We start from the raw sequence: 27,790 nt of genomic DNA on the forward strand, positions 1-27,790 counted from the left end.
TTCAGTAGGGATTTGAACTGTGGTCTCCCAGTCCACAGTCTGCCACTTGAACCACTATACCACACTGATTCCAGCTGATAGATCCTGTTGGGTGGAATTTCATAGCAATGTAGGGGCTGGCAGAGCAAGTGGTCGGACGTCTGTGGTCAACAAGTTTGCTTTCCTCTTCATCTTGCAGAGATAGTTATGCAAAAAAAAATGCAAAGGTCCTTAATTTGCACCATGTAAGGTGTGGAAATTAACTTAGAAACTAACTTAGCAACTAACTTAGGACAACCCCAGCAATGGACTTTCAAGGCAAGGGAGAAGCAGAGGTGGTTTGCCATTGCTGTCCTCTGATGAGTCTTCCTTGGTGGTCTCTCCATCCAAGTACCGACCCTGCTTAGCTTCCAAGATCTGACAGGATCGGGCTGTACTATGCTGCCTTTCCTCCTGCAGAAAATATAAACTCTTCATTTTCAAGAGCAAGATTTGGTTCCAGTGGCATCTTAAAAACCAACTAGATTCCCAGGGTATGAGCTTTGACTCTCGAAAGCTCATATCCTGGAAATCTAGTTGGTCTTTAAGATGCTGCTGGAACCAAATCTCACTCTTTTGCTGCAGACCAGCATGGCTACCCATCTGAGGGCCAAACCGCAAGTGACAAATGACACAGGTTGGACACTTGCCAGCTTCCCTCAAGTTTTGATGGGAAATGTAGGCAGCTTGGCGGAATGTTGGACAAGTGACAGTTGAAAAGTCCATTGGACAGCAGTCGGAGAGCCAAGCTGCAGGACCAGGATGCCTACATTTCCCATCAAAACTTGAGGGAAACTGACAAGTGCGTAATCTGTGTCAGCCATCACTTGTAGCTTGGCCCTGAAACTATCTTCTTTTTTTAAGTTTTGCAAGTGAAGGTATGTATTTAAAAAAACTGAGGTGTCTTGTTAATTTGTGTCCCCCTTTGCCATTTCTCACTCTTGATTTGACAGCTTCTCAACCACAAGAGAGAGAACACCACCCTACCCAGCTCCATACGCAAATAAGGCTAAGATTAATTAACACCTCTTATTCCCCATGTATGCAGCTGGATGAAAATGTAATTACAGCCACAAGAGCTACTCTGTTGTCTTTTAACAAATAATACATGTATCTCTAGACATCACCATGAAAAGCTTGAAATACAAGATCAGAACGACAGAGTCCCTCTAAATGTTTTTAATTCAGTCAGTGGGATAACTTTGCATAGCAGATCAAAGCTTGCTCCTCTTGGGGAGGGGGAAACCCCACACGGTTTTGTTATTCTAAGTGGGAAATGCGCTATATCAGTTCCTCAGCAGGGGGAGGCTGGAGCAGAGGCATCCCTGGTAATTTTGGCTTTGCAAGAGAATATGCCTCTTGCCTCACTTGTCTTTAACTCTCAAAGTAAGAAGGACTTTGAGGGATCAGACTAAAAGATCATTCTAGTGTCCTTGTTCCAGTAGCACCCAGTTGGAAGCTTTCAAGCAGGTTATGACGGCCTCTCTAGCAACTTCCCTAGTCAGTCTGCATGGCTTCATGAAATGCAGACCTCTGCAGGCTTTTGGATTTCAACAGACTGTTCTTTACAATTTTTGTATGAATTCAGTCTGAATGCTTGTATGCATTCTCCAAATCAGCGTGAAATATAATTGTATTGGATTTGCATTTGATTATTTTTGTAAATAAATTGTGCTGGCTTTATAAATTATTTTCCACCAGTTGGATATTGTTAGAAAGACATGTTTTTACCTGTAAATGAAATAGTAGATATTGATTGTATTTATTATTGAGCACTGTCACAATATCTATAAAACTACCAATAATTTGTAATTAATGTATTGTCGAAGGCTTTCACGGCCAGAGAACGATGGTTGTTGTGGGTTTTCCGGGCTGTATTGCCGTGATCTTGGCATTGTAGTTCCTGACGTTTCGCCAGCAGCTGTGGCTGGCATCTTCAGAGGTGTAGCACCAAAAGACAGAGATCTCTCAGTGTCACAGTGTGGAAAAGATGTTGGCAGGTCATTTATATCTACTCAGGAGGGGTGGGGTTGAGCTGAGTCATCCTGTAAGAGTTTCCCAGGGTGTGGAATGCTAATGGCGGGAGGCTTCACTGTGTCCTGAGGAGGTTCTTTTGCATATGGATTGGTACTTGATGTGCTAATCTTCTCTGCAGGGCTATTGTCGGGTATTGTTAGCCTGGTGTTCTTCAGAACTGGAAACCATGCTCTGTTCATTCTTAAGGTTTCTTCTTTCCTGTTGAAGTTTTGCTTATGCTTGTGAATTTCAATGGCTTCCCTGTGCAGTCTGACAAAGTAGTTGGAAGTGTTGTCCAGTATTTTGGTATCCTGGAATAAGATACTGTGCCCTGTTTGAGTTAGGCTATGTTCAGCCACTGCTGATTTTTCAGGTTGTCCAAGTCTGCAGTGTCTTTCATGTTCTTTTATTCTTGTCTGGATGCTACGCTTTGTGGTCCCGATGTAAACTTGTCCACAGCTGCAGGGTATACGGTATACTCCTGCAGCGGTGAGGGGGTCTCTACTGTCTTTTGCTGATCGTAGCATCTGTTGTATTTTTCGGGTGGGTCTGAATACTGCTTGAAGGTTATGCTTTTTCATAAGCTTTCCCATCTGATCAGTAATTCCTTTGATATATGGCAAAAACACTTTTCCTGTAGGAGACTGTTTTTCCTTGGTTGTTTGATTCATCCTGGGTTTGATTGCTCTTCGGATTTCATTTCTGGAGTAGCCATTTGCCTGAAGTGCGTGGTTTAGATGATTAATTTCCTCATTGAGAAAGTGCGGCTCACATATCCGTCTTGCACGATCCACTAATGTTTTCGTTTTGCCTCTTTTCTGTCGGGGGTGGTGATTGGAGTTTTTGTGTAAGTACCGATCAGTGTGAGTTGGTTTCCTGTAGACCTTGTGACCTAACTGAAAGTTTGCTTTGCGGATGACCCAGGTATCCAGAAAACTCCCAATCCATATGCAAAAGAACCTCCTCAGGATACAGTGAAGCCTCCCGCCATTAGCATTCCACACCCTGGGAAACGCTTACAGGATGACTCTGCCTAAACCCACCTTCCTGAGTAGATATAAATTACCTGCCAACATCTTCTCCACACTGTGACACTGAGAGATCTCTGTCTTTTGGTGCTACACCTCTGAAGATGCCAGCCACAGCTGCTGGCGAAACGTCAGGAACTACAATGCCAAGATCACGGCAATACAGCCCGGAAAACCCACAACAACCAACAATTTGTAATTATTTTGTGATTGTTTACTCCAAGCAGGTTGCATTGTTTGTAGCCTCCAGGTGGTCGCTGGAGATCTCCTGGAATTACAACTGATCTCCAGGGAACAGAGACCAATTTCCCTGGAGAAAATGCCTGCTCTGAAGGGTGAACTCTATGGCATTATACCCCGCTGAAGCCCCTCCCCTCCCCAAACCCCATCCTTTTCAGGATCCACCCCCAAAATCTCCAAGAATTTTCCAATTTGGACCTGGTAACCCTACAAGGCGAAAAGATCTGCAATTGGGATCTTCTGTGTTTTAAAACTAATTATTAGTTTTAGTGCTGCTTTTGAGATTTGGAGAAAGATGGGGGAGATACTTTAATCTTCCTTCTTCCTCAATTTAAATAGCTCCTCCAGGGCGTGAAGCACCTCCATGGGGGAGAAGAGACAGGTTCACGCTCTCCTTCTTGTCTTCCCCCATGCAGAGCTAATGGGAGCTTGGTTTTTAAAAAGAAAAAAAAATGCAGAAGGTTCTAATCTCCAATTTTCCATGGATGTATTTAATGCTTTTTATCCTGTGCCTTATCTGTGATTTAAATAGCCCTTTCAGAGGTGCATTCAGCTCCATGGGTGGGGAAAAAAGACTCAGGCACGCATCCTTGTCATCCCATACCATGCAGAGCTAATTGGTATATTGCAAAATTGCAGCTCAGTTTTTTTTAAAGGATATGCAAAGTCCTAATCTTGCGTGTCTTGCTCTCCTTTGACTTTGCATCTAGATGTGGATGTTCTATTGAGTTATCCTGGCTAATATCCCTTCAGAGACCCTGAACTTGCCGAGATCCCATTTAAATCTGTCTGTAAGCTATCACAGCATTTTATGACTAGAGATGGGCACAAACCAAAATACGAACCAAAATTAAGCACGAACCACATCATTTCTGATGAACTGCCATGAACTTTAGGCTGGTTCATTTTTTGGTTTGTGACTGTAGACAGCCTGGTGCCAATCAATCAGTTCCCCAGGCAACAGAGGATGGACTTCTTGCAGACCTTCTGCTGGCCCGGAAGTGACCTTCTGCTGGCCCGGAAGTGACAATTTGCTGACCCCAGATGTGACATTTTCATGAACCAAACGAACCGGTTCGTGAACCAGGGGCAGGTTCATGAAAGTTTGTGGTTTGTGGTTCGTGAAATTTGACAAACCACGAACCGCATGGTTCAGGTTTCTTCAGTTTGTGCCCATCTCTGCTTATGACATCCAGCAACATACATTATTTTATTCCTTCATTTATTGTCCACCTTTCTCACTAGGGCCCAAGGTAGACTACGTAGTGCAAGTTGATAAGAACGACCGCTTGAATGTTCACTGAACAAATACAGTATGAGCAGTAACTAAAATACTCAGTGAACAAATACTGTAGGATACGGGTTCCAGAAATTTGAAATGGGCCTAAATCAGAAATGCAGAAATGAAACACTGCAGAAACAAAGTGTAAATAATTAAACATGGTATCTTTAATGACACAGTAGAAGCATATCTACATCAGCAGACATTAGAATAGTACACAGATCCTGTCCCTCTCCAAGGCATTTTTTCTGAGCCAGTTCTTACAGCACAGACCTATGACTTGAGTTAAAGAGCCCTCCTGAATAATTCAGTTTTGCACACTCCACGGGAAGCCAGGAGAATGGGAGTTTTCCTTATGTGCTCTTCCACAGGGTAGGGGCTATCGCAAAGAAAGATTTTGCCCATCTACAGGGTGGCATCTGGAGAAGGCCCTGTTCAGATGAGCGAAGCTGCCCTGGCAAAACATAGGGGGAGAGGCAGTCCTGCAAATATGGAGGGCCAAGGCCATGAAGGGCTTTGTATATCATAGACAAAACCTTGAATTTTCAATAACTGACTGGTAGCCAGTGAAGTGACTGCCGAACGGGAGTAATATATATGCTCCACCTAGCTCCTGATAGTAAGAGAGCTGCGACATTCTGTACCAGCTGGAGTCTCCAAGTTGACTTTTAGGGGAGACCTACATGGAGTGCATTGCAGTAGTCTAATCTTGATGTTCCCGTGTCATGAATACAGATAGCCAGACCAGACATGTCAAGGCAGGGGGCCATCTTCCAGGCTAATCTGAGTTGGGGTAAGGCCTTCTTTGCAGCTGCATTTCCTTCCTTCTCTAGCAGCAGTGCTGGATCCATTACAATCCCATGGCTCTTAACTGAGTCAGCTGGGGTCAACTGAATCACATCAGAGGAGAAAAGCGCCATGTCCTTCATGATCGCTGTCTTCCCAATTAGTATCACTTCCGTCTTGTCTGGATTCAGTTTCAATTTGTTCACTTTCAGTCATTCAACATAGATCCAGAGGAGTTAGCCGTGTTAGTCTGTAGTAGCAAAATAGTAAAGAGTCCAGTAGCAACTTTAAAACTAACCAACTTTACTGTAGCATAAGCTTTCGAGAACCACAGTTCTCTTTGTCAGATGCATGGAGGGTACCAGTTTGGTGTAGTGGTTAAGAGCGCGGGACTCTAATCTGGAGAGCCAGGTTTGATTCCCCACTCCTCCACTTGAAGCCAGCTGGGTGACGTTGGGCTAGTCACGGCTCTCTGGAGCTCTCTCAGCCCCACCCACCTCACAGGGTGTTTTGTTGTGGGGAAAATAATGACATACTTTGTAAACAGCTCTAAATGGGCATTAAGTTGTCCTGAATGGTGGTATATAAATCGAATGTTGTTATTGTTATTGTTTTTTTATTGTTGTTGTTTGACAAGAGCCGTCAATCAACAACACAGGAACTCTGCCACATCACCAGGGGATTTGGATAATGAGATATAAAACTGAGTATCATCTGAATATTGATAGCATCCAATTCCATAGCTATGAATGATTTCTCCTAAAGACTTTATATAAAGGTTTGATAATATGAGGGGATAAAATTGTGCCTTGTGGAACCCCACACGATAATTCCCGCTGTGAGGATAGCTGGTCTCCAACAGCAACCCTTTGAATCCATTCTGTGTGGAACGCCTTAAACCAGTCCAAGTCACTTCCCCTGATACCTACTTCTGCCTCCAAACGCCTCAGCAGGATTTTTTTAAAAAAATATTTATTTCAGATTTGTATTCCGCCATCCCCGCGAGTGGGCTCAGGGCGGATAACAACATATTAAAAATACAATTAAAAATTCATATACATTAAAAACAACACATTTAAAACAGGATGGTGGACAGCCTTCACAGGGAGGGTTAAGATTTATACACCCCTTTTTCCAGGCCGGCAGAGGCCCAGCCTCAGCCATATGCCTGGCGGAACAGCTCTGTCTTGCAGGCCCGGCAAAAAGATAGTAGGTCCTGCCGGGTCCTGAATAGCATGGTCTACTGTATTAAAGGCTGCAGATAAATCCAAGAGGAGCAACAGTGATACGTGGCCTTTGTCTATATTCAGACAGTGGTCATCAGCTAAAGCCACCAGAGCTATCTCCATCTCATAGACCAGCGTGAAACCAGATAGAAAAGGGTCCAGAGCGTAAGAGTTATCTAAGAAGCCCTGTTTCTTATGTGTTATTGCGTATGCAATAACATGTTGCTCATGCATTATTATATGCATTATAAAACTTCCTTTGGCAGTAAATCCAGGCCGGAGGATGACTCAAGAGTTCTAGTGTTAAAGGAGGAAGAAGAAAACAAATCTCCATCTACTTTTCATGATTATATATGCTGCTTTCATGATACTTCTCCCCCGCCCCTAAATTAGAATTTAAAATATTTCATTTCCTTATAGGAAGTGAATTAGAATGACCACCGCATGGAATGTGGTTACAGAGCTGTTGTGAGTAGCTATTGGATAGTCCCTGTGACATCCTTGGTGGTGCGGCACTAGAGCTTTCTCCTGTTGCTGAGATCCCTAGCCTGTCAAAGATCCCCAAACTCCTCACAGAAAGTACTCCAGGGTCTTGGATGAAAAGTTTTTATTATAGAGATCCATTAAGTTCACAGGTACAGCCAAAGATGAAGAAGTTGGCAGGAATGACAATACAAGCATATGCATTTTGATATAAGCAGCAGGATTCCCCCCTCCCCTTGAGCAGTGAGGAATTAGGTGCGAAAATCCCACCAGTCTCATGAGAACATAAAAGGTAAAAGATTACAAGGAATCCAACTCCCTCTATCTCTTGGGAAAAGAGACAGGGCAGCTGCAAGGTCAACAAACAGACTCCAGAGATAACAGGCTCAGCATTAGTACTTTAGTTTTCAAGCAGGCCAGTGTGTGTGTGTGTGTGTGTGTGTGTGTGTGTGTGTGTGTGTGTGTGTGTGTGTGTGTGTGTGTGTGTGTGTGTGTGTGTGTGTGTGTGTGTGTGTGTGTGTGATGTGCCATCAAGTCGTTTCCAACCTATGGCGACCCTATGAATGAATGACCTCCAAAACGTTCTATCTCTAACAGACCTACTCAGATCCTGCAAACTGGAGGACGTGGCTTCTTTTATTGAGTTCGGCCACCTCGTTTTAGGTCTTCCTCTTTTCCGGCTGCCTTCCACTTTTCCTAGCATTATTGACTTTTCCAGAGAATCTTGTCTTCTCATGATGTGACCAAAGTACGATAGCCTCAGTTTTGTCATTTTAACATCTAGGGAGAATTCAGGCTTCATTTGATCTAGTACCCATTTATTTGTCTTTTTGGCTGTCCATGGTATCTGTAAAACTCTCCTCCAGCACCACATTTCAAATGTATTGTTGAAGGCTTCAAATGGATTCAAATGAAAATGGATTTCAAATGAATCCATTTTTTTCCTGTCAGCTTTCTTTACCGTCCAACTTTCACATCCATACATGGCAATGGGGAATACCATAGTTTGGATTATCTTGATCTTGGTCCCCAGAGAGACATCTTTATCTTTAAGGATCTTCTCTAGCTCCCTCACAGCTGCTCTTCCAAGTCTCAACCTTCTTCTGATTTCTTCATTGCTGTCTCCCTGTTGGTTGATGATCGAGCCAAGGAATAGAAAACCTTGAACAACTTCAATTTCCTCATTGTCAATATGAGAGCATACAGGTACACAATGTGATCAAATCAATACAGAGGACAGAGAATATATGAATGGCATGGAAGACTGTAAGATCCTCTTACAAGAGAGACTGTAGAATAAATTTGGGGCTCTGCCTATTTAAAGCAGGACTGATCTGTACATTTCCACGGTGGGTCATCTTAAGGCCTTCCATTTTCTTCACTTCTGATTCAACCTCAGCTGTGTGTGCAGGTCAAATCCTCTGCGACGTTCTTCTTATTAAGACTCGGTTGGTTGCATGTGATAAGTAAAAACTGTCTACAGGCTTGCAAGCAAACGCCAGCAGCCTGTGACCCAGCACTGAAGCAGCTCAAAGCCAGAGATAGGAAGAGAAACCAAGAAATGCTAGAGGAGCTGAGGAGAAATAGAGCTGGTGGGAGGGAAGCCGATCCCCAGAACTATTATTGGTCCAGTTACACACCGACTTTTTTTTTTATATAGTGCTCTCGGAGCCTACTTTAAAGGACTTTTCCTCTGAAGTAAATCCCTTTCTGCTAAATGTGTTTTGGATTTACGGACCTAAGGATTTATGCCTCTGCAGTCTGGTTTCTCTTCCATTTCTGCAAAATGCAGCTTTACAGAATGTGCCCAGACGTGTTTTACGGTGACCCCTGGAATCGTCAGCCTCTTAGTTCGGTTTTGTCCTGCTCTCATACCTCATACTGAAAAGGTGATGTATGCTTCAATAGAAGCTACTTCACTTTTCCATTTCTCAGCCCCCCCCACTCCACCCTATTTTTCATTGTGCATTTATACAGAATGGGCTGAATCCAACGGTGCTAGTTGGTTTTGTGAGGGTGTGGATTTTTCCACTCAAGAGATGGCGCCTGCTCTGCTCCATCCTGCACTGGGAGTGGAGCTACATCACTATTTGAGATGTATACAATTGGTCTTTTTTAGTTCAGATGATGCTGTTGTGAAATTTGTATGGTTCAGCATTGATCTTGCTGTTTATATGCATGGAGTAGAATCTATAGAAAATTCTTGTTTAATATATTGCACTATAGCACTTGCGCTTCCATAGAATTTTTTTAAAAAAATTGTTATTGGTCTCTTGTTAGTCTACAGTTTGCTGAGACCTTCCCTCTGTTTTGTTGGTTCCAAACTACAAGTGATGCCTGACACAGGTTGGACACTTGTCAGCTTCCCTCCAGTTTTGATGGGGAATGTAGGCAGCTTGGCGGAATGTTGGATAAGTGACAGTTGAAAAGTCCACTGGACAGCAGTCAGAGAGCCAAGCTGCAAGACCAGGATGCCGACATTCCCCATCAAAACTTGAGGGAAGCTGACACGTGTCCAACCTGTGTCATTCATCACTTGTAGCTTGGCCCTTAGTGATTTTACTGCATGAGTTTTGGGGGCAGGGGTTGCATGGGGGCATTGCTGCTAGATGATGGAAACCAGCAGCTATCAAGGTACTTCTCTGGGTATAATTCTAATGAGTCACACCTTTGAACTCCTCCCGACACAGGGAAGCTTTTCCACATCGATTTTGGCTACATTTTGGGCCGGGATCCAAAGCCACTTCCTCCACCGATGAAGCTGAATAAGGAGATGGTGGAAGGCATGGGAGGGACGCAGAGCGAGCAGTACCAGGAGTTCCGCAAGCAGTGCTACACGGCTTTCCTCCACCTTCGTAGGTAAGATTGAAGCGATGTCTCTGGAGTCATCAACTGATTGTGCATTGATTTTAGAGCGCAGGGAGGGGAGACCTGGCCTCATCCACCTGACTGGCTTTTGCCATTTTTTGTGGATTTTCTCTTCTCTCTCACCCTCCTCAAATTCTTGTTCGGAAACCGAGGCCAAATGGCAGCTATAAGAATTCCCTGTTTTTGCCTCTTGCCTCCATCAAATCTTTGTGCCAATCCCTCCTTGATCTCTGTCCCTTTTGTTCTGCCATCATGATATTTTGCAAAGTAGGACCTCCCTCCCAGAACACCTACACAATCGGTGAAAGCCTAAGCAGAATAACTCCAGTCTAAGCCCATTGAATATCACGTCTCTTTCTTCAGAGTTTTCCTCAAAATCCACCATTCCCTCCCCTAATGAAACCTTCAATACAGTGGAGCAAAGTGGAATGACTCGTCATTTAATTACTCTATCTCCCTCCCCCTGTGTTGCTGTGTCGAGTTTTAGATTGTAAGCTGCTTGGTGCAGGGTACCATCTTACTGTTCGTTTCAGGCTTTTTCAGGCCTGGCTCTAACCTAGTGGAACGCTCTGTCCAATGAGACCAGGGCCCGGCAGGATTTGTTATCCTTCCGCCAGTCCTATAAAACAGAGCTGTTCCGTCAGGCATATGGTGGAGGCTGAGCTGGGGCCCTACTGGCCAAATAGAGGTGAACACCTCCCCTGCTGGAGGCATCTACCACTGACCTTTCTTTTAACCATCTACGCAAGGAATCTTAATATGGTGGATTGGTGGTGGACTGAAATTGATAAACTGATTACTCCTGTGTTGCCTTCCTTCTACTTTTAAATACTTCTATTGTACTGTTTTATATTGTTATTTAATTTTAATAATTTTAAATCATTATTAATGTGCTGTTTTATAGAATGTAATCCGCCCTGAGCCTCCCTGTTCGGGGAGGGTGGGATAGAAATTGAAGGCAGATAAATAAATATTTATACCCTGCCTTTCTTTCCGTTGGGACCCAAAGCACCTTACAGTGTTGTTCTCCATTTTATATCCTCACAACTAACAACCTTGTGAAGCACGTTAGGCTGAGAGTATGGGATTGGCCCAAGGTCACACAGTGAAGCGTGCAAGAAGGTCCCAGCTGTTGGGATGAGAGAAGGTTGTAGGTGAGACAAAGGCTGATCACAGCATCAGCATACGCCGAACACATTGGGTCTGGCTTCTCCTCAGGAGTAAGGAGTCCATGATGGATAAAGTGGTCCCTTTGATTCCTGTAGGTCCCCACTTGTCACACCCTATTTCTTGCCTTCCTATAATGTCCAATGAGGAAAAGGGAAAATCTGTTGAACAGAGGGCAGTCTCTGAAGGAACCAGAGGTGTGGGAGAAGAGAGTAATGCAAAGCAGTGGACGAGGCTCTCCATCTTTTTGAAAGCAGAGACGGAGAGAAAGAGAGAACTGTCTTTTATAAACTGTCATTGGTAATGCATTAGCAGCGATTCAGCAGAATGAGAAAACACAGATGAGTTATTAATCAGAGGTTGCCGTAACTCCCATCCCCCTGGAGAATCATCAGAAAGGGATTAACCTGCCCAGGTGACATTCAGGGGATCAATCATCCCTGTTCCCTCGTGTGGGACTTGGAAGACATAATGATTCTTTTGTGTGATTGTGCTGCATGTTGTCGCTCCAGAATTTTCATCCTTGCTTACCCTTGATTGAGAGTAGAGGTGGGCATGAACTGGGGAAATGGCATTGCGGTTCATGCTTCGTCGCGTTTCACAAACCACGAACTGCCATGAACTTGCCCAGTGTCCGGGGTCTGAGGCTCAGGCCCCAGACTCGCCAGGAGAAGAGGACAGGGGACCACCAGGATGTCAGGGTTAGAGTATATGTATGTAACCAAAGAGACTCCATATTAATTCGTTTAGTATAGACATTATCTAGCCACAGCTCTGACACAGGAGACAGCAGCGTGGATGCCCAAGCCGACACCCTGGCCACAGGCTCAGAGAGCTTGGGGGAGGTGGCTCAGACCCAGCCCGCGGGGAGTGAAAGGGAAACGGAGCCGGCCTCGGCAGCTGGAACACAGGAAGCCAGTCCGGCTCCTCGAGAGCAGAGAAAGAGATGGCCAAGCCACATTACTTGGAAAGGCCCTGCTAGCCTCATCCTTCAAGAAAGGGTGAAAGAGCAGGGAGAAACTGGAATGAGAAGAGGAACAACTGGGAGCTTCCCCAGCTGGATAGCATCTAGCCCCACCCTGCCAGGAAAGATAGGAGAGCAGGAAGGGACTGGAATGAGAGGAGGAACACCTGAAAGCATACCCTGCTGGAGAGCATCACGAACAACCCTTCCAGGACTGGGAAGCTGCCCAGAGATAGGAGGAAGCCTGGGAGGAAGGGAGGGGGAAGCTGGAGGAAGCCCTATAAAGGCAGGCTCAGAAGAGAAGTCGTGGTGGGTTGTGTAGGAGTGATGGTAGAGTGGAGGAGGGTGGTGAAGGAGCGGAGAGTTTAGGGGAATATGGGAGTGGAGAGAAGAGAGAAAAGGGAGGGAGAGAGAGAGAAGAGGAGGACAACGAGGACGAGGATGAGGAGTGGAGGCAAGAAGCGGAGGTGATAGGGACCTTGACAGGTTGAGCAGGCCTGCAAGTGGTAGAGAGGGAGCAAGGGTGATGTATACCTCCCCTTCTTCCACAGAGCAGGACCCTGTGGTGTCCCTGTCCGCGTCTGGGAGCCACAGTTCAGGCACACCAGCGCCTGCGCAGCTGCGCCGCTGCCAAAGCCTGACACCCAGTTCGCGAACTGGTTCATTTGGTTCGTCGGTTTGTCATTTCCAGGGCTGCAGAAGGTCTGCAGAAAGCCCTTTCTCCCTCCTGCCCCTCGTTGCCTAGGTAAGAGATTGATCAGTGTCAAGCTGATCAGTGTCAAGCATATGAACTGCTCTAAAAAATCATAATGGTTCATCACGGTTCGTCAGAAATTGGCTCCGACGAACCATCAGTTCGTGAACCAAAATCCAGCCTGATTTGTGACGAACTTTGGTTCCTATTTCGGTTTATTCCCATCTCTAGTTGGGAGTTGGAATTATTCTCTTTTCATAGTAAACATATCCAGTTCAAGGAACCATATTTGAAACCTAGCATTAAAAAAATCTGTATTTGGTTGGATCACTACCTTTCCCTTCCCCTTTGGAGGGCAACATACATGGTTCTTCCATTTTGGGGGAAAACAGCCCTGTTAGGTAGGCAAGCTTCATCGAGGAGAAGGGATTTTGAATCCTTATCTTCACATAGGCTGATGCTCTGTGCCATAGTAGGAAGCTCGCACTCAGATACCTGGAGCTATTTACCCATTTTGGTCCTGAGATGCTCAGGAGAAAGGTAAGTGTATAAATAAATGTGTTATGTTATTTGTCCCGAAATCTTAGAGGACAATACAGAGATATCCACTCTTACATCTTTATCCTCACAGCAGACCTTTGAAGGTTTTAAAAATGAGAGAGAACCGGTATGGTGTAGTGGTTAAGAGCAGCAGGACTGTAATCTAGAGAGGCAGGTTTGATTCCCCACTCTTCCGCTTGAAGCCAGCTGGGTGACCTTGGGTCAGTCACTGCTTCTAGAAGCTCTTTCAGCCCCACCCACCTCACAGAGAGTTTGTTTTTGTGGGGATCATAATGACATACTTTGTAAACCGCTCTGAGTAGGTGTTAAGTCGTCCTGAAGGGTGGTATATAAATCAAATGTTGTTGTTATCCAAAGTTGTCCTGTATCTTCACAGCTGACTGGGGTTTGGGACTCTAGCTATTCCCATGCTAGTTCAACACTCTAACCACTACATCACTACACCAGATCTAGTGAAATGTCAGCTAGAAACCAGCCAAGGCAAAGGAGGCCTCATCGGTATATTTCAAAGTTGCTTAGGTTTTAGTAAAACCCCCAGAAGGAGCAAGTTCTGGAATGCAGTAACCAAGTAGGACTGTGTCACAAATCAGACAACAAAATTACCCCTTTTAGTTTTCCCTGCCTCCATCGGGTGAACACTGGTGACGTGGATTGTTGACTTGGGTAGTTCATAACTTAGACTTTGCGTTGTTCCAAACTATATAGCCAAGATGTGGGAAAGCCACCACAGGGATTGGCACATATGGCTGACTCAAAGAGTTGAATCCCGCGCAAGAACTCGCCCAGACAAGTGGAGATGTTATTCCCAAGAAGAAACTCCTTAGCTTACAAACTTGAGAAATCAGTGGGGGGTATGGGGAGACGATGTTGTGGAAAACAAAGGAAGTAATAGCAGATGTCAGGGGAGGTGAAGGAAGAGAGACGGTTGGCATAGAGAGTTTGAAAAGTGAGGACTTTGAACTGGAAGTTGATGTGGACAGTGATGAAGCACCGTAGTAAAGGTTTAAGGACAGACGCAATGTGGCGATAGTGTCGGGAAAGAAAGATGAGGTTAGCAGAAGCCTTATGAATGGACTAAAGAGAAGTGATGTTTCAGGAGGTTATGCTGCCAAGGAGGACATTATAATCGGCCAGTTATTAAGATGATCGGCACAAGGTTAAAGTGGGTTTCTCGAAATTTGGCCTTGGGTCTTGAAGGACGGCGGTCTCTTTTAATATACTGACTGGCGAGTCTTCCAAATTTTTGCAAGAGAACCATTAGCAGATAATATTAAAAGGTGAAGATCATTTAGGATTGAACACTTTCAGTGCAATTGCCTTTGAAATGCTCCTCGCAATGAAAAATGTTAGTGACGTAGCCTTTGCCTTCGAGAAAGTTTGAATTGGAAAGGGGATGTAAATGGCTCGTCATCTTGATTGGATCTTTATGATGTATGTGGAATAAAACTCAGGAAAGTGTGGAATATTAAAGGTAATATTTGGAAGACAGCGCATTTGAAATTCATGACTGCCGCATTCATTTAAGGGTAGAGGGAAGGGCCAGCTTAGGAGAGGAAACAAAACTACGGGAATAGACCCCCCCCCCCCGTCTAAGTGATAAAGCATCTCAAAAGATACAGGAAGAAAAAAACCACAAATACCTGGTTTGAATTCCAAAGGACGCTTCTGGGGTGTCTCGAGGAACTTTGAACAGTCATATAAATGTGTTTGCAAAACACTGAAAGCAAGAAGAAATTATTCTAGTGAAAGAATCCTGAAATAGGGGGCAGAAAGGGTTGTGGCTCAGTATCTGCTTGGCATACAGAAGGTCCCAGGTTCGATCCCCAGCATATCCAGTTGGAAAGGACTGGTAGGACTGGTAGTGGATGATGGGAAAGACCTCTGCCTGAGCCCCTGGAGAAACGCTGTCGCTGTTGAGTAGACAATATTTTTAAAAAAAAAAATTATTGGTATTTTGCGCAATACAGTTAAGGAGTAAGAAGTTGCAAATTACATAGAGATAGAATAACAGGTTATTACATATCATTGATGCTGCTTACATAGTAAAGGTTTTTGTGAAAATAGTGTCTAAGCTTATAAATAACCCATACATTTACTAAATCTTGAAATAACTTTAGGTTAGATTGAAGACTATCATTTTCTAAGTATTCAACCCAGTTCTCCATAAAGTTTGTGCTATTTGGAAAATGTTCTGCTGTTTAATTTTACTGAGATAAAGTGGTCCCATATTTTTGAGAACCAATTTTCAATTGTTGGGGTAATTTTTTTGATTTCTATAAAGTTGCAATAGCGCTTTTAGCTGCCACAAGTAGGTTTGCTATGAGATCTCTTCTTACTTTGGGAACGTGAACATAAAACATTATCCCATTGGTCTAAGAAAATTATTTCTGGTGGTAAAGGAATTTCATATCCCGTTATCTGTTTGCTTTCTTTTAAAACTTCCTTCCAGAATGTGTCTATATATTGACATTTCCACCGGCAGTGGGAGAAATTTCCCTCTTCTTCACATCCTTTCCAACATTGTGGTGATGACGATAATGATATCTGTTACAGTTTTTTGGGAGTCAAGTACCATCTATTAACTATTTTGTATGTTTGTAGTTTGATTACTGGTGTATTAGAACCGAAGTGTTGAGTAGACAATATTGACCTTGAGAGACCAAAAGTCTGATTCAGTATAGGGCAGTTTCATATATGTATGTAAGCTCTGTTAAAAAATAAATAATAAATAAATAAATAATTTACAGGAGATATCCCCCCCCCCGCATCAGAGGAAATTGCCAATATTTAACACAGATGTGTTCTCTGTTCTTCGGTAACGAATGGATTGCATTTCAGTTCGGCTAGAATTGTGCTCTGTAAGGATGGTGAAAATCTCTTTTCTTCTGGGGTCACTTTGCAAAGGAAAAAAACAAAAGAGGGATTTATTCTTATATATATAACTGGATTGCCTGTGATGTATTGTGTGGTGTATTGTGTGTCTGATCTTAACACCCCATAGCATATGAAGAACCATGAAAATTTTCCAAATTAAAGCTCAATTACTGCATTTCTCCCCCTCAGATTATGAACTGTTTTTGAGTCTAGAATAATCAGCATTTCAGATGTTTTTGAAGGCTTTTTTAAAGCTATGCTTGTGCAGTGCTGGAGTTCTGCTTATAATGAATGTAGTAGCTTAACCATATTGTAGTATGCTTGGAGTCTCTATTTTGAGTGAGAGAACCTACCTAGGTATTTGAAGGGTCCCCCCCCCCAGGTTTTAATAGAAAAGTTAAAAGAGCAAAGAAGGAAAGTAAAACCTAACAAAAACACAACTATAAAGAGCCAACAGTGGTCTACATACTAAGTAAAAAAAACAGTAAAAAGCATAACAGTAAAACACGCATTATTAATCCATTACAGTTTTTTGCCTACAACCCTCCTTTAATATCAATCGGCTTGTGGTCTAATTAATACCATTTTTCTATATCTCATCTACTTGATATCCCAGATCCTTATTCTTAAAAATCAAACCCACAAATCATTAACTCATTTTTCTTCATCTCTCGTAGATTGTCCATAAAAGATTTCCAGGTTGCCATGAATGTAGAGAGTATTTGTCTCTGATTAACACTGTAATTGAGATATTTCTGAGGATAAGTGTACCAAACTTCAGGGCTTTCCTTTATGGCATATCTTGGATTCCACCTGCACCGAAATTCAGACTGTATTTGGGAAGCTAGCCTGAGTGAATTGGAGCAGGGAGGACATCATATCAACTAGGAAAGTGGTCACCTCATGCCTGCACCAAAAGCTGCGAAAATCCAGCTGGTCTTTAAAGTGCTATTAGACCCAGATCATCTCTTCGAATGCAGAACAATGCAGCTAGGCCCTTGAAACCAAAACCTGCACTGTGTGTATGTGCATGCGGTAGCAATCGGGATCTCATTCCCCCGGTTGGGGGCAGGGAACCTCTGCTTTCACCCTCCGCCCCTGCCACCACTTACTTAGGCAGTGGCGGGGAGAGGTGTGGGAAGGGGGCTCCTGGATGCACTTCCAGGGTGGCATGCCGACATCACTTCCCGGAAGTGACATCATCACATAGTACGAGGGCATATGCATGCTTTGCACATGCACAAAGAACAGAATGGAAGCATCAAGAAGGCAAGCTCTGGGTCTAGGGTTACAGGTCCCCTTAGCCTCTCGGTGGGGTGGGATGCAGGGAACCTGGCATTTACCTTTTTCTGAGCCCATGATCCCCCTCGTGCCTGCACAACGACATCACTTCGGGGAAGTGACATCGTCATGCAGAGTGCAGGGGCGTGTGCTCTTCGCAGTGGGCTGAAAATCGGTCTGCTGCAAAGCACAGGAGCGCTCTCGAGGTGGCATGTTGACATCACTTCCGGGAATGATGTTGTCGTACTGCCCTGGGAGTGCCCTCAGGAAGCCCGTTCTCGTACCTTCCTCCCCGAGGGTGAAAGCAGGGAATCACTCACACCCACCAGGTCCCTAGTCACCCCCCCCCACACACACACACACTGGGAGCGTAAGGGGACCTGGCAACCCTAGGTAGCAACTAGTAAAAAAGTACAGGAGTATATTCTTGGGGTATATGGCAAACTGCAATTGTGTAATTGCAAGATCTGGGTCCGATAGCACTTTTTCCAATGTAAAAGCTTTTGAGAGCCAAAGCTCCATTTGCCAGAGTGGGAAAAGGAAGGAGTCTATAATCCAGGCAGAGGATGGGAGAGGAACCTGAAACTCCAATTGTGTTAGTTCAACAACAAAAGTAATTAGGTAGGCCAGACCCAACCTGTACTCCACACCTAGGATAGAGGGCCCCAAAGACATGGCTAGAAATGGGTTGCATTTCAGGTATGGGACAGCCAGTTGTTGGCAGTGTAACTTACAAGATGCATCTCTTAAGCATATGCTTTAGATATGTCCAGTCATTCAGGCCTTTTGGGAAGAAGTCATTACCCATATTAATTTTGTATTAGAATATTCATTTATTTTTGAGAATGTTAAAGAACGTCTAAACTATTTGCCTGTCTCTTGGAATCTAACTGATGGTCAACGGAAATGGACCCTCCACGCCCTTACAGTTGCTAAAAGATTTATACTACAAAACTGGAAAGACAAAAATACACTTCCTGCAGTTCACTGGATTGAGGACCTTACACGTTTATCCGTATTTGAATGTATCGCATAAGATGGCAATTGCATATGGACTTACATTTAGATATCCGGTAACCTTTTATAGAAGTGTATGTATAGATTTGCCAACAGTATTTTTGTTGCCAGAATTTTGTGTCTGTTTGCTTTTTTGCAATCCGCTTCCTAATGGGGTGAATGCATTGTATGGCTTGGAAAGCATTTCTTCGTAGGAAACAAAAGCACAAAGGTTATTTTCTTGCAACTGGTTTTGCAGGGCCAACAGATCAAACCGTTGCGATCGCAACCCTCTTACGGAGCGTTCCTATATGACCATGTTAAGCAAACTGCCATAGCTGTTACTCCGTAAAGAGCCTTCCAATTGAGGTTATTTCATCCTTATCCATTTTCTTCCCTCTTTTCTCTCTCTGGTGTAAATCTACACTGACATTTCTTTTGTGCTCCCAAATATGACAATTTAAATAATTGCCTGAAGTGTACGCAGTCTCAGATGTTATTGAACAGCTTTGGAGTTTTGTCTGTGAGAAAAAAGAAGAAAACATTTCTTTTTGGAGAGGGGAGAGAAATCCTTAGATGGACAAGTGTTTCTAGCACACCATATTAAATTGGAAAACTCAGACAGCTGTCAAGCTGCTCGTCTTTAATGGATATAAATGGCTTTGGGGTTTGATAAGTTTTGTTTTTCTTTCATGCCGTTGGATCTCACAGCTCTTGGAGTCTGCAATTAATTTTGAATGGGGGGCTTAGATTGAAGCGGACGGGAGCATGGAAGGTGAAGCCAACCTGGTTTTGCCCAACATTTCTTTCCTATGCGGACTATGAGTGATTCTGCACACGTTGGATAATGCACTTCCAATCCTCTTTATAGATCATTTGGAACATTGTTTTGTGTGCGGAACAAAAAATCCACCTCAAATGATTGATAAAGTGCATTGAAAGTGCATTATCCAACGTGTGCGGAATCAGCCTATGACACAAAAGGATTCCCTCACCCTTCCATCCTCAGTTTCAAAACCTCCAGTGGCTTTAATAAGAGAGTTTTGTGACTAGGGTTGCCAGCTCCAGGTTGGGAAATTCCTGGAGATTTCCTGGGGGTGGAGCCTGGAGGGGGTGGGGTTTAGAAAGAGCTGGGGAGGGACCTCAGCAGGGTATAATGCCATAGAGTCCCTCCTCCAAAGTAGCCGTTTTCTCCAGGGGAACTGATCTCTATGGCCTGGAGAACAGTTGTAATTCCAGGAGATCGCCAGCCACCACTTGGCATTTAGTAACCTTTCTGTGACTAATCTGACAAATATATCGTAGCACAAGTTTTCATGAGCCACTTTGTCACATGTGTGAAATGTTAATTCAGAGGTTTGTTTAGTTTAGAGATATGCCCAGCACTACAATACAACCAGCATTAGGGCGGGAACGGAGTTCTTACAAAGAGAGTTTAGAAAACCCTGCAATAGAAAGCATCAGGGGTTGACTTATGTTTTCCCTAGAAAAGCCTCGTAATTTGCCTGAGGTTTCACCATTGATAGACCCGTGTTCAGTCCTTGGTATCTCCGCAGGTAAAGGGACCAGGTAGGATTTGATGTGAAAAACAACCTGAGACTCCAAGGAGCTGATGCCAGCCAAAGTATGCAATACTGGCATTTTATGAACCAGGGGTCCCCAACATGATGCCCGTGGGCCCCGTTGTGCCCATCACCAACTTGCCTGGGGCCCACCAAGTGAGTGGAGCCAGGTGGGGCTTTTGCCAAGCCTGGCTTCTGGTTGGCCATCAGAGATTTGATTGGCTGTACAGATTTCTTTAAAAAAAACATTGCTTTGACAGAAGCTACTTCCACAGCACAATCTGTGGGATTGAAGGTAAGCTGTAGCAGCCACTTTTTGGATGGCTTCACCTTCTGCAGCAGCCATTTTGTGGCAGCCATTTTGTGGCCGCGACCACCACACTGTGTTGGAATTCCAAATGTTCCCTCAGGCTCAAAATGGCCTTCTTCAGACACAGCTTCCTTCTTCAGACACGTGACTGAAGAAGGGAGCTTTGACTCTTGTAAGTTTACACCCGGAAAGCTTTTTGGTCTCTCGGGTGCTTTAACGGTAAGGACAAGAATCTTGTTCTCAATCCCTTGGCCAGTTCTCTGCTGCTTTGGGAGCATTTTGTGGAAATATGTGACAGATAATTTGATGCTCAGAACTCTACCTACGTTCTACGTGCAAGATCTCCACCCATTTAAAATGTGTCTTCTCCTATTTCCTCTTCCTCTCCCTAGATATTCGAACCTGATTTTGAACTTGTTCTCCCTCATGGTCGACGCCAATATTCCAGACATTGCGCTTGAGCCGGACAAGACCGTCAAAAAGGTAGCAAGTGTGTTCTTTGTTCTGCACGGCAAATACAAGCTGTTTGGCGTAATGGATGACCAACAAGCTGGATCAAAGTAATTTTACCTGCCGTGGTGACCCTACCTAATTTTAGTTGAGTTGTGGTTTAAAAAATGCTGACGGGTTTCATATTTAAATATATAGAGATGTATAGTGTTCTCATCTCAAGCCTGAGGAAAGGAAGTACTGTTTTATGTATTGTCAAAGGCTTTCACGGCCGGAGAACGATCGTTGTTGTGGGTTTTCCGGGCTGTATTGCCGTGGTCTTGGCATTGTAGTTCCTGACGTTTCGCCAGCAGCTGTGGCTGGCATCTTCAGAGGTGTAGCACCAAAAGATAGAGATCTCTCGAGATCTCTATCTTTTGGTGCTACACCTCTGAAGATGCCAGCCACAGCTGCTGTCGAAACGTCAGGAACTACAATGCCAAGACCACGGCAATACAGCCCGGAAAACCCACAACAACCATCGAAGTACTGTTTTGCTCAAACTGTAATTAACTTGTGGAATTCAACACCGCTGCATGAATGAGAGGTAATATGATAACCATCTTCAAGTACTTGTGCGTGTGTATGTGCCGTCAAGTTGCCTCCAACCTATGGCGACCCTATGAATGAAAGACCTCCAAAACATCCTATCATTAACAGACTTGCTCAGATCCCGCAAACTGGAGGACATGACTTCCTTTATTGAGTCCAGCCATCTTGTTTTAGGTCTTACTCTTTTTCCTGCTTCCTTCCACTTTTCCTCGCATTATTGACTTTTCCTGAGAATCTTGTCTTCTCATGATGTGGCTGAAGTACAATAGTCTTAGTCGTGTCATTGTACTTTGGTACATGAAGGGCTGTCATATAGAGGACGGTTCAGAGTTGTTTTCTGCTGCCCCAGAAAGTCGGACCAGAACCAATCAGTTGAAATTAAATCAAATGAGTTTTCAGCTAGACGTTAGGAAGAACTTCCTGACAGTTAGAGCGGTCCCTCTGTGGAACAGGCTTCCTCGGGAGGTGGTGGGCTCTCCTTCTTTGGAGGCTTTTAAGCAGAGGCTAGATGGCCATCTGACAGCAATGCTGATTCTGTGAACTGAGGCAGATCATGAGAGGGAGGGCAGGAAGAGTTGCATCAGTGCTTAGTTCTCATGGCTCCTTCTTACATGCCCAGGGGAAGGCCGACCACCACTTTGGGTCAGGTAGCAATTTTCCCAAGGCCAGTTTGGCTAGGGATCCTGACGGTGTTTTGACATCTTCTGGGCATGGAACTGGGGTCACTGGTGCAGTCGGGGGGGGGGCGGAGCTGTGAATTCCCTGCATTGTGCAGGGGGTTGGATTAGATGACCCTAGAGGTACCTTCCAGCCCTATGAGTCTATGATTCTACATAGTGCTGACTGCCAGTTGAGCTGGCTTTCCAAGAGGATTAAACACATGGAGGCCACATCTGTCGATGGCTGTTAGTCATAGTAACTAAATGGGCCCTCCACGTTCAGAGGCTGTAACCCTCTAAATACCAGTGCAAGGAGGATTTTGGCCTCCATGTCTGATTTCCAGGCCTTCCAAGGACATCTGGTTGAATTGTGAAGCCAAACTTAGATAAACAATTGATCTAATGCAGCACAGATAGTATGATACTAATAATTCTGGCCTATGCAGTCACATTGAAGAATATAGCAGTGCAAATCAACCCAAAGATGGTTGCAATCAGAGGAATGAAATACCGGAAAGCAACCCTTGGGAGCTCTCTAGAAAAACTGATTAAAAGAATCAGGTAACCCATCCAGACAATAGCAATCATATCACTGTCTTTGGGTAATTCTTTAAGTTGTCTCATTCAGTCAGGGTAGTTTTAATTTAAATGAGGGGTGGGACGATAAATGGCTGCTTCGGAGAGCCATCCAATTTCTTTCACAAGGGTTCGTGTTTCTTCCTCTTGTTGTTGACTGAAACGCAGTCGTCAGGGATGCATAATTGGTAGAAACTCAGCCGTCAAAGCCCCGAAATAGCAATTGTTCTGGATTTCAGGAGCCTCGTCTCTGTTTCTGTTTTATTTTCCCCCTCATCTGCCACCTTCAAGTTCTGACTTCCCACTTAGTTTAATCCCATTCATCTCTGTCAGGAGTTCACCCTTGCTTGACGTGACGGCATTTGTGTTTGCCTCGGACGCTGTCTTGCAAGCAGTCTGACATTCTCGTGCAGAACCGCCTTGTTTGCGTCTCTGTGCCAATTAAGGCACACTGTAGCTTGGTTATTAATGGTCCGGGCCACAGCGTCCATGTTTCCCTGCTTCTCCGTCCCACAGTTCAAAAGGAGCCGTCCGTTCCAGTTTCTCATTCCTGTATTCTTTCCACATTTAAATAAATATTTCTTGAGGCCCTTTGGCTTGAACAGCTTTGTTGAGTTTCCCCAATCTTTTAAACACGTTAGTTTTCCTGGGTGTGTCATTCTAAACAGAACAAAATGCAAAGCTTTGGAGAAGGGAAGAAGGGATCATGTTTTCGTTACCTTACGATGTTTGTGAAAGTTGGATTTTTTTTTTTTTTGGAATGTGCATGACAATACTGTGAGAATGAAGTAATGAAAGGAATGCTACATTGATCTTGTCGCTATTAATTTGTAATGCGCCTACAACTGGGTGCCTTCCAGTTAAAACACACACACATAAAACTAAGACTTCTGGCAGTGATAAAGGGAGAAGAATTTTGTTGATTTCCCCCGTCTCAATGCAGGCCGCCCACTTTCTTCCATGTGTGATTTCGTGCTCATTTTTATGGAAGACATTTCTGGAGGGGAGCCAACTACAAAACTGGAGTGTTTGAGATGCGCTTCTTATGCACCTGAATTTACATAGGTGCCAATGGAGGATGCTATTGACCAAGATTGATGGAGAACTAGGGTCTCAGCAGCATTGGTTCAAAGCTTTGGATCTTGCCTACTTACTGGTAGGACTTTGGGTTGCATTCTGATTGGTGCAACTTTAGGATCCAAGATCCTATTGGTGTGGGTCCAGGATCCTGATTTTAATAAGATAGTTCAGTCCTCCTGTGGTAGAAGTGGTCATCTGAAATGTATTGGAGGGGATATCCAATAGCCATGATTGTAGATGACTGAATGATTAATAATAATAATGACAACACAGCAGTTTACAAAGTGTGTTATTATTATCCTCACAACAATCACCCTGTGAGGTGGGTAGAGATGAGAGAGCTCTGGAAGACCTGTGACTGCCCCAATGTCACCCAGCTGGCTTCAAGCAGAGGAGTGGGGAATCAAACCTGGCCCTCTAAATTAGAGTCCTGCTGCTCTTAACCACTACACCAAACTGGCTCTCCCTAATTATAATTGTGGACCACCCTTCAGGACAACTTAATGCACACTCAGAGCGGTTTACAAAGTGTGTTGTTATTATCCTCACAACAATTACCCTGTGAGGTGGGTGGAGCTGAGAGAGCTCTGGAAGAGCTGTGACTGCCCCAAAGTCACCCAGCTGGCTTCAAGTGGAGGAGTGGGGAATCAAACCTGGCTCTCTAGATTAGAGTCCTGCTGCTCTTAACCACTACACCAAACTGGCTCTAGTTTGACTCAATCTTTTTGTCAGGTACTGTCATCACATTTCAGTGCCCAGCAGCCATTTGACTGAGTTCAGCAATTCACATACCCTTGCTCATTTGAAAAAGATGGTTGTGCATAGCACATTCTGCTTTCCCACAGTTTCTCCCTGTGTTCTGTTCACCACTTTCTTAAGTGTGCAAAACATTAACAGGTCACAGTGAATGATGCCGAGTTACAAAGTAAACCCCTTAGTACTAGAGCAAGATTTGGGTCACAGAATCACAGAGTTAGAAGGGGCCACACAGACCTTCTAGTCCAACCCCCTGCCCAATGCAGGATGAGCCTAAAGCATCCCTGACAAATATTCGTCCAGCCTCTTCTTGAAAACTGCCAGTGAAGGGGAGCTCACCACCTCCCTAGGCAGCTGATTCCACTTTTGAACTGCTCTTACCGTGAAAAAGTTTTTCCTAATATCCAGCCGGTACCTTTGTGCATGTAATTTAACCCCATTGCTTCGAGTCCTATCCTCTGCTGCCAACTGGAACAGCTCCTTGCCCTCCTCCAAACGACAGTAGCATCTTAGCTACCAACTAGTTTTCCAGGCTATGAGTTTTCTGAGAGTCTCAAAAGCTTATGCCTTGGAAACCTTGTTGGTCTTTAAGATGCCACTGGACCCAAAGCTTGCTCTTCTACTGCGGACCGTGGTCACTACTCACCTGAAATTCTTAGTACTAGTCACTTGCTGATGGTTAATGGGATAAGCGGGCAAACTTTGGAATCTGAATCAGTTTGTGCATATGCATTATCACCCTGCCTTGGAGGAGGGGGAATTATTTGGGGAGAAAAGACCCATCATGCCGGACTTTGATATCAACACTTGCTCTGATCGGCTGCCTTCGTGTCCTTCCCATGTAGCAAACAAAGCAGCTGTGTGCGAAAGGCTGTAGAAGGAGCTGCTTTGCAAAAAGGACCACATAGTAGTAACTGATGTAAAAGATGATGGGTCGGGAACCTGCCGGCCGAATAGGATGGAACGGAACCCTCTCTATCAGAACTTCCGCCTCCAAAGGAATTTTAAATGCTTAATTATCTTTAATGACGGTGGAAACGGCTTAATCTGAATTGTTTTAGTGCTGCTTTGTATATTATATTTTAAATATTTATATTGTATTTATTGTATTTTAACGGAAATTTTAATGTGTATAAAAGTAACCCGCCCTGAGCTTGCCAATGTGGGGAGGGCAGAATAGAAATAGAAACAAACAAACAAACAAATAAATAATAAATCTCCACTTGAGACCCTGGAAAATTGCTGCCACTCTGAGGGCCAAACTACAAGTGACGCCTGACTCTAGTTGGACACTTGTCGGCTTCCCTCAAGTTTTGATGGGAAATGTAGGCAGCTTGGTGGAATGTCAGACAAGGGACAGTTGAAAAGTCCATTGGACAGCAGTTGGAGAGCCAAGCTCCGAGACCAGGACGCTGACATTTCCCATCAAAACTTGAGGGAAGCTGACAAGTGTCCAACCTGTGTCGTTCGTCACTTGTAGCTTGGCCCTGAGTAAACAGTACTGACCTTGATGGACCCATGTTCTGATTCAGTATCAGGCAGCTTCGTATGTGTTCACAGCATTCGATTTGAACGTTGAGATGATCATGTGAAAGGCTTACCTCATGTACAGCCAAACAGTGTGCCCAATGCTCCATGGGCGAGCTCATCCCAATTTAAGTGTTTTTTTTTCATATCCTGATCTTCCATTGGCCTGTTTTAGATGCAGCCATGCTGCGTTGTCAGAAAAAAAGTAAATGTGCAGGAGCATTGGAAGGTCAACAACACAAAGATTTTTAGTACCCGTAAACGGCGGGGGAAGCAGCTGTTTTAAACTTCCATTGGCTCGAAGAGGCAGCTTGCGCGAACACATTTAACAAGATAATACTGTACGTCGTGGCGAGGAGAATTAAATAGATGTTTTTGATGTTGATTGATTTTTTCCCCTCTCCCTTCCCCCTCCTCAACGCTTTGAACAAGAAATCCATACATGTTTCAAGAAACTCAAATAAGATAAGGATCCATTTTGCCTTGACCTGTAAAATTAAATTACCTTTGGGTGCCTGAATGAAGTCAATAGCCCATTTTCAACCATAATATCACTTTCATGGAAGGGCTTGAGGGGAAAGGCTCGTAAAATACGTTCTGTTTGCCTAGCAACTAGGCAAACTCAACTATTTGCTTAATGCAGATGGTTGTTCTAAGTCAATTTTCTCAGCTCGAGATGCAAATAGTCCCCAAAGGAATGGGCGGAGGGGGGGTACATAATGGTCCAAATTCATTATCACCATTTGTTTTAGTCCTTGTGATGGTTAGAGATACAGATACTTGAGGCAGCAAAGCTACCATTGGTGAGTGTATGTGAAGAGGGCCATATTGAGGCCTTGTTGAGCATTCGCTTGAAAACCTTGAAAACTTTTTTAGTTTAGTAAGGGCAGTATGGCTCATACAGATGAATGCAATCTAAAACCAAATGCCGAACCAAATACAAAATGCGATAATGATTCAGTTATATCTCCTTAGTACTTTTTTTATCCCACCCTTCTTTCAAGAAGCTCAGCGGATGCCACACATGTTTTATCCGTCCCCTATTTTATTCTTACAACAAACTCGTGAGGTAGGTTAGGCTGAAAGGGAGTAATTGCCCCAAGGTCATCCCATGAGCTTACATGGCAGTCTGAGGATTTTAATTTTTTATCCCTCAGGAACCATCTAAGTTATGAAGGAACTTGTCTGTAAAACTGTTTCAAGTCTACTAATTGTTTCAGTTTCTCAAATGTCTTTACTTTACTTTCCTATGCCCATCTGCTTAAGGCTCTGTCCAAATGAACGCCTAGCTGGGCTTAAGTTTCTCCCTGCTTTCCGACCCTTTCCTTAAAAAGCAAATACTTTGAGGTTTCCTCATCCCTCATCTCTGAGTATACTTCACTTAGTCCTCTACAAATCTGTGGGCACAAATAAATCCTTCAGTCCTCATCTGGGACCCCAAAATCTCAACAAGTTTGTTCAAAACTAAAGAGAAATGCCTCCATATCATCCCCTTTTTGATATTTTGTTCCACTGAGGTACTTTCCCCACGTCTCTGTGGAAGTGGCAATTCTGCCCTTAACTGAATTTCCCTCATGTTCTTATTATACACTAACTTGATACCCGTGCTTCGCTACGGTATTAACTACTTTAAATCCACTTATAATATTTATGGGTATGTAACATTTTTTTGGTTTGTGGAGGGTTTTTTTTTAAATTTGGTTTTGTAGTATAATAGCACAGTACCCAAGCTTCACAAAAGTGTTTGAATAAAGCAAAGCGTGTTGAGGCCAAAAGTTGACGAAGTGAATTTCGA

General features: G+C 44.0%; 1 protein-coding gene across 1 annotated transcript in view; it reads left to right on the plus strand.

The window, feature by feature from the left end:
- The window catches only part of PIK3C3 (phosphatidylinositol 3-kinase catalytic subunit type 3), a 156,227-nt gene that overhangs the window by 80,200 nt on the left and 48,237 nt on the right, over positions 1-27,790 (plus strand). Inside the window, exons 22-23 of the mRNA XM_054987532.1 lie at positions 9,770-9,938; positions 20,749-20,839. Of these exons, the coding sequence (XP_054843507.1) occupies positions 9,770-9,938; positions 20,749-20,839 (260 nt within the window). The remainder of the gene's footprint in view (positions 1-9,769; positions 9,939-20,748; positions 20,840-27,790) is intronic.

Source organism: Eublepharis macularius, chromosome 8, assembly GCF_028583425.1.
Source record: "Eublepharis macularius isolate TG4126 chromosome 8, MPM_Emac_v1.0, whole genome shotgun sequence".
Classification (NCBI taxonomy): Eukaryota; Metazoa; Chordata; class Lepidosauria; order Squamata; family Eublepharidae; genus Eublepharis; species Eublepharis macularius.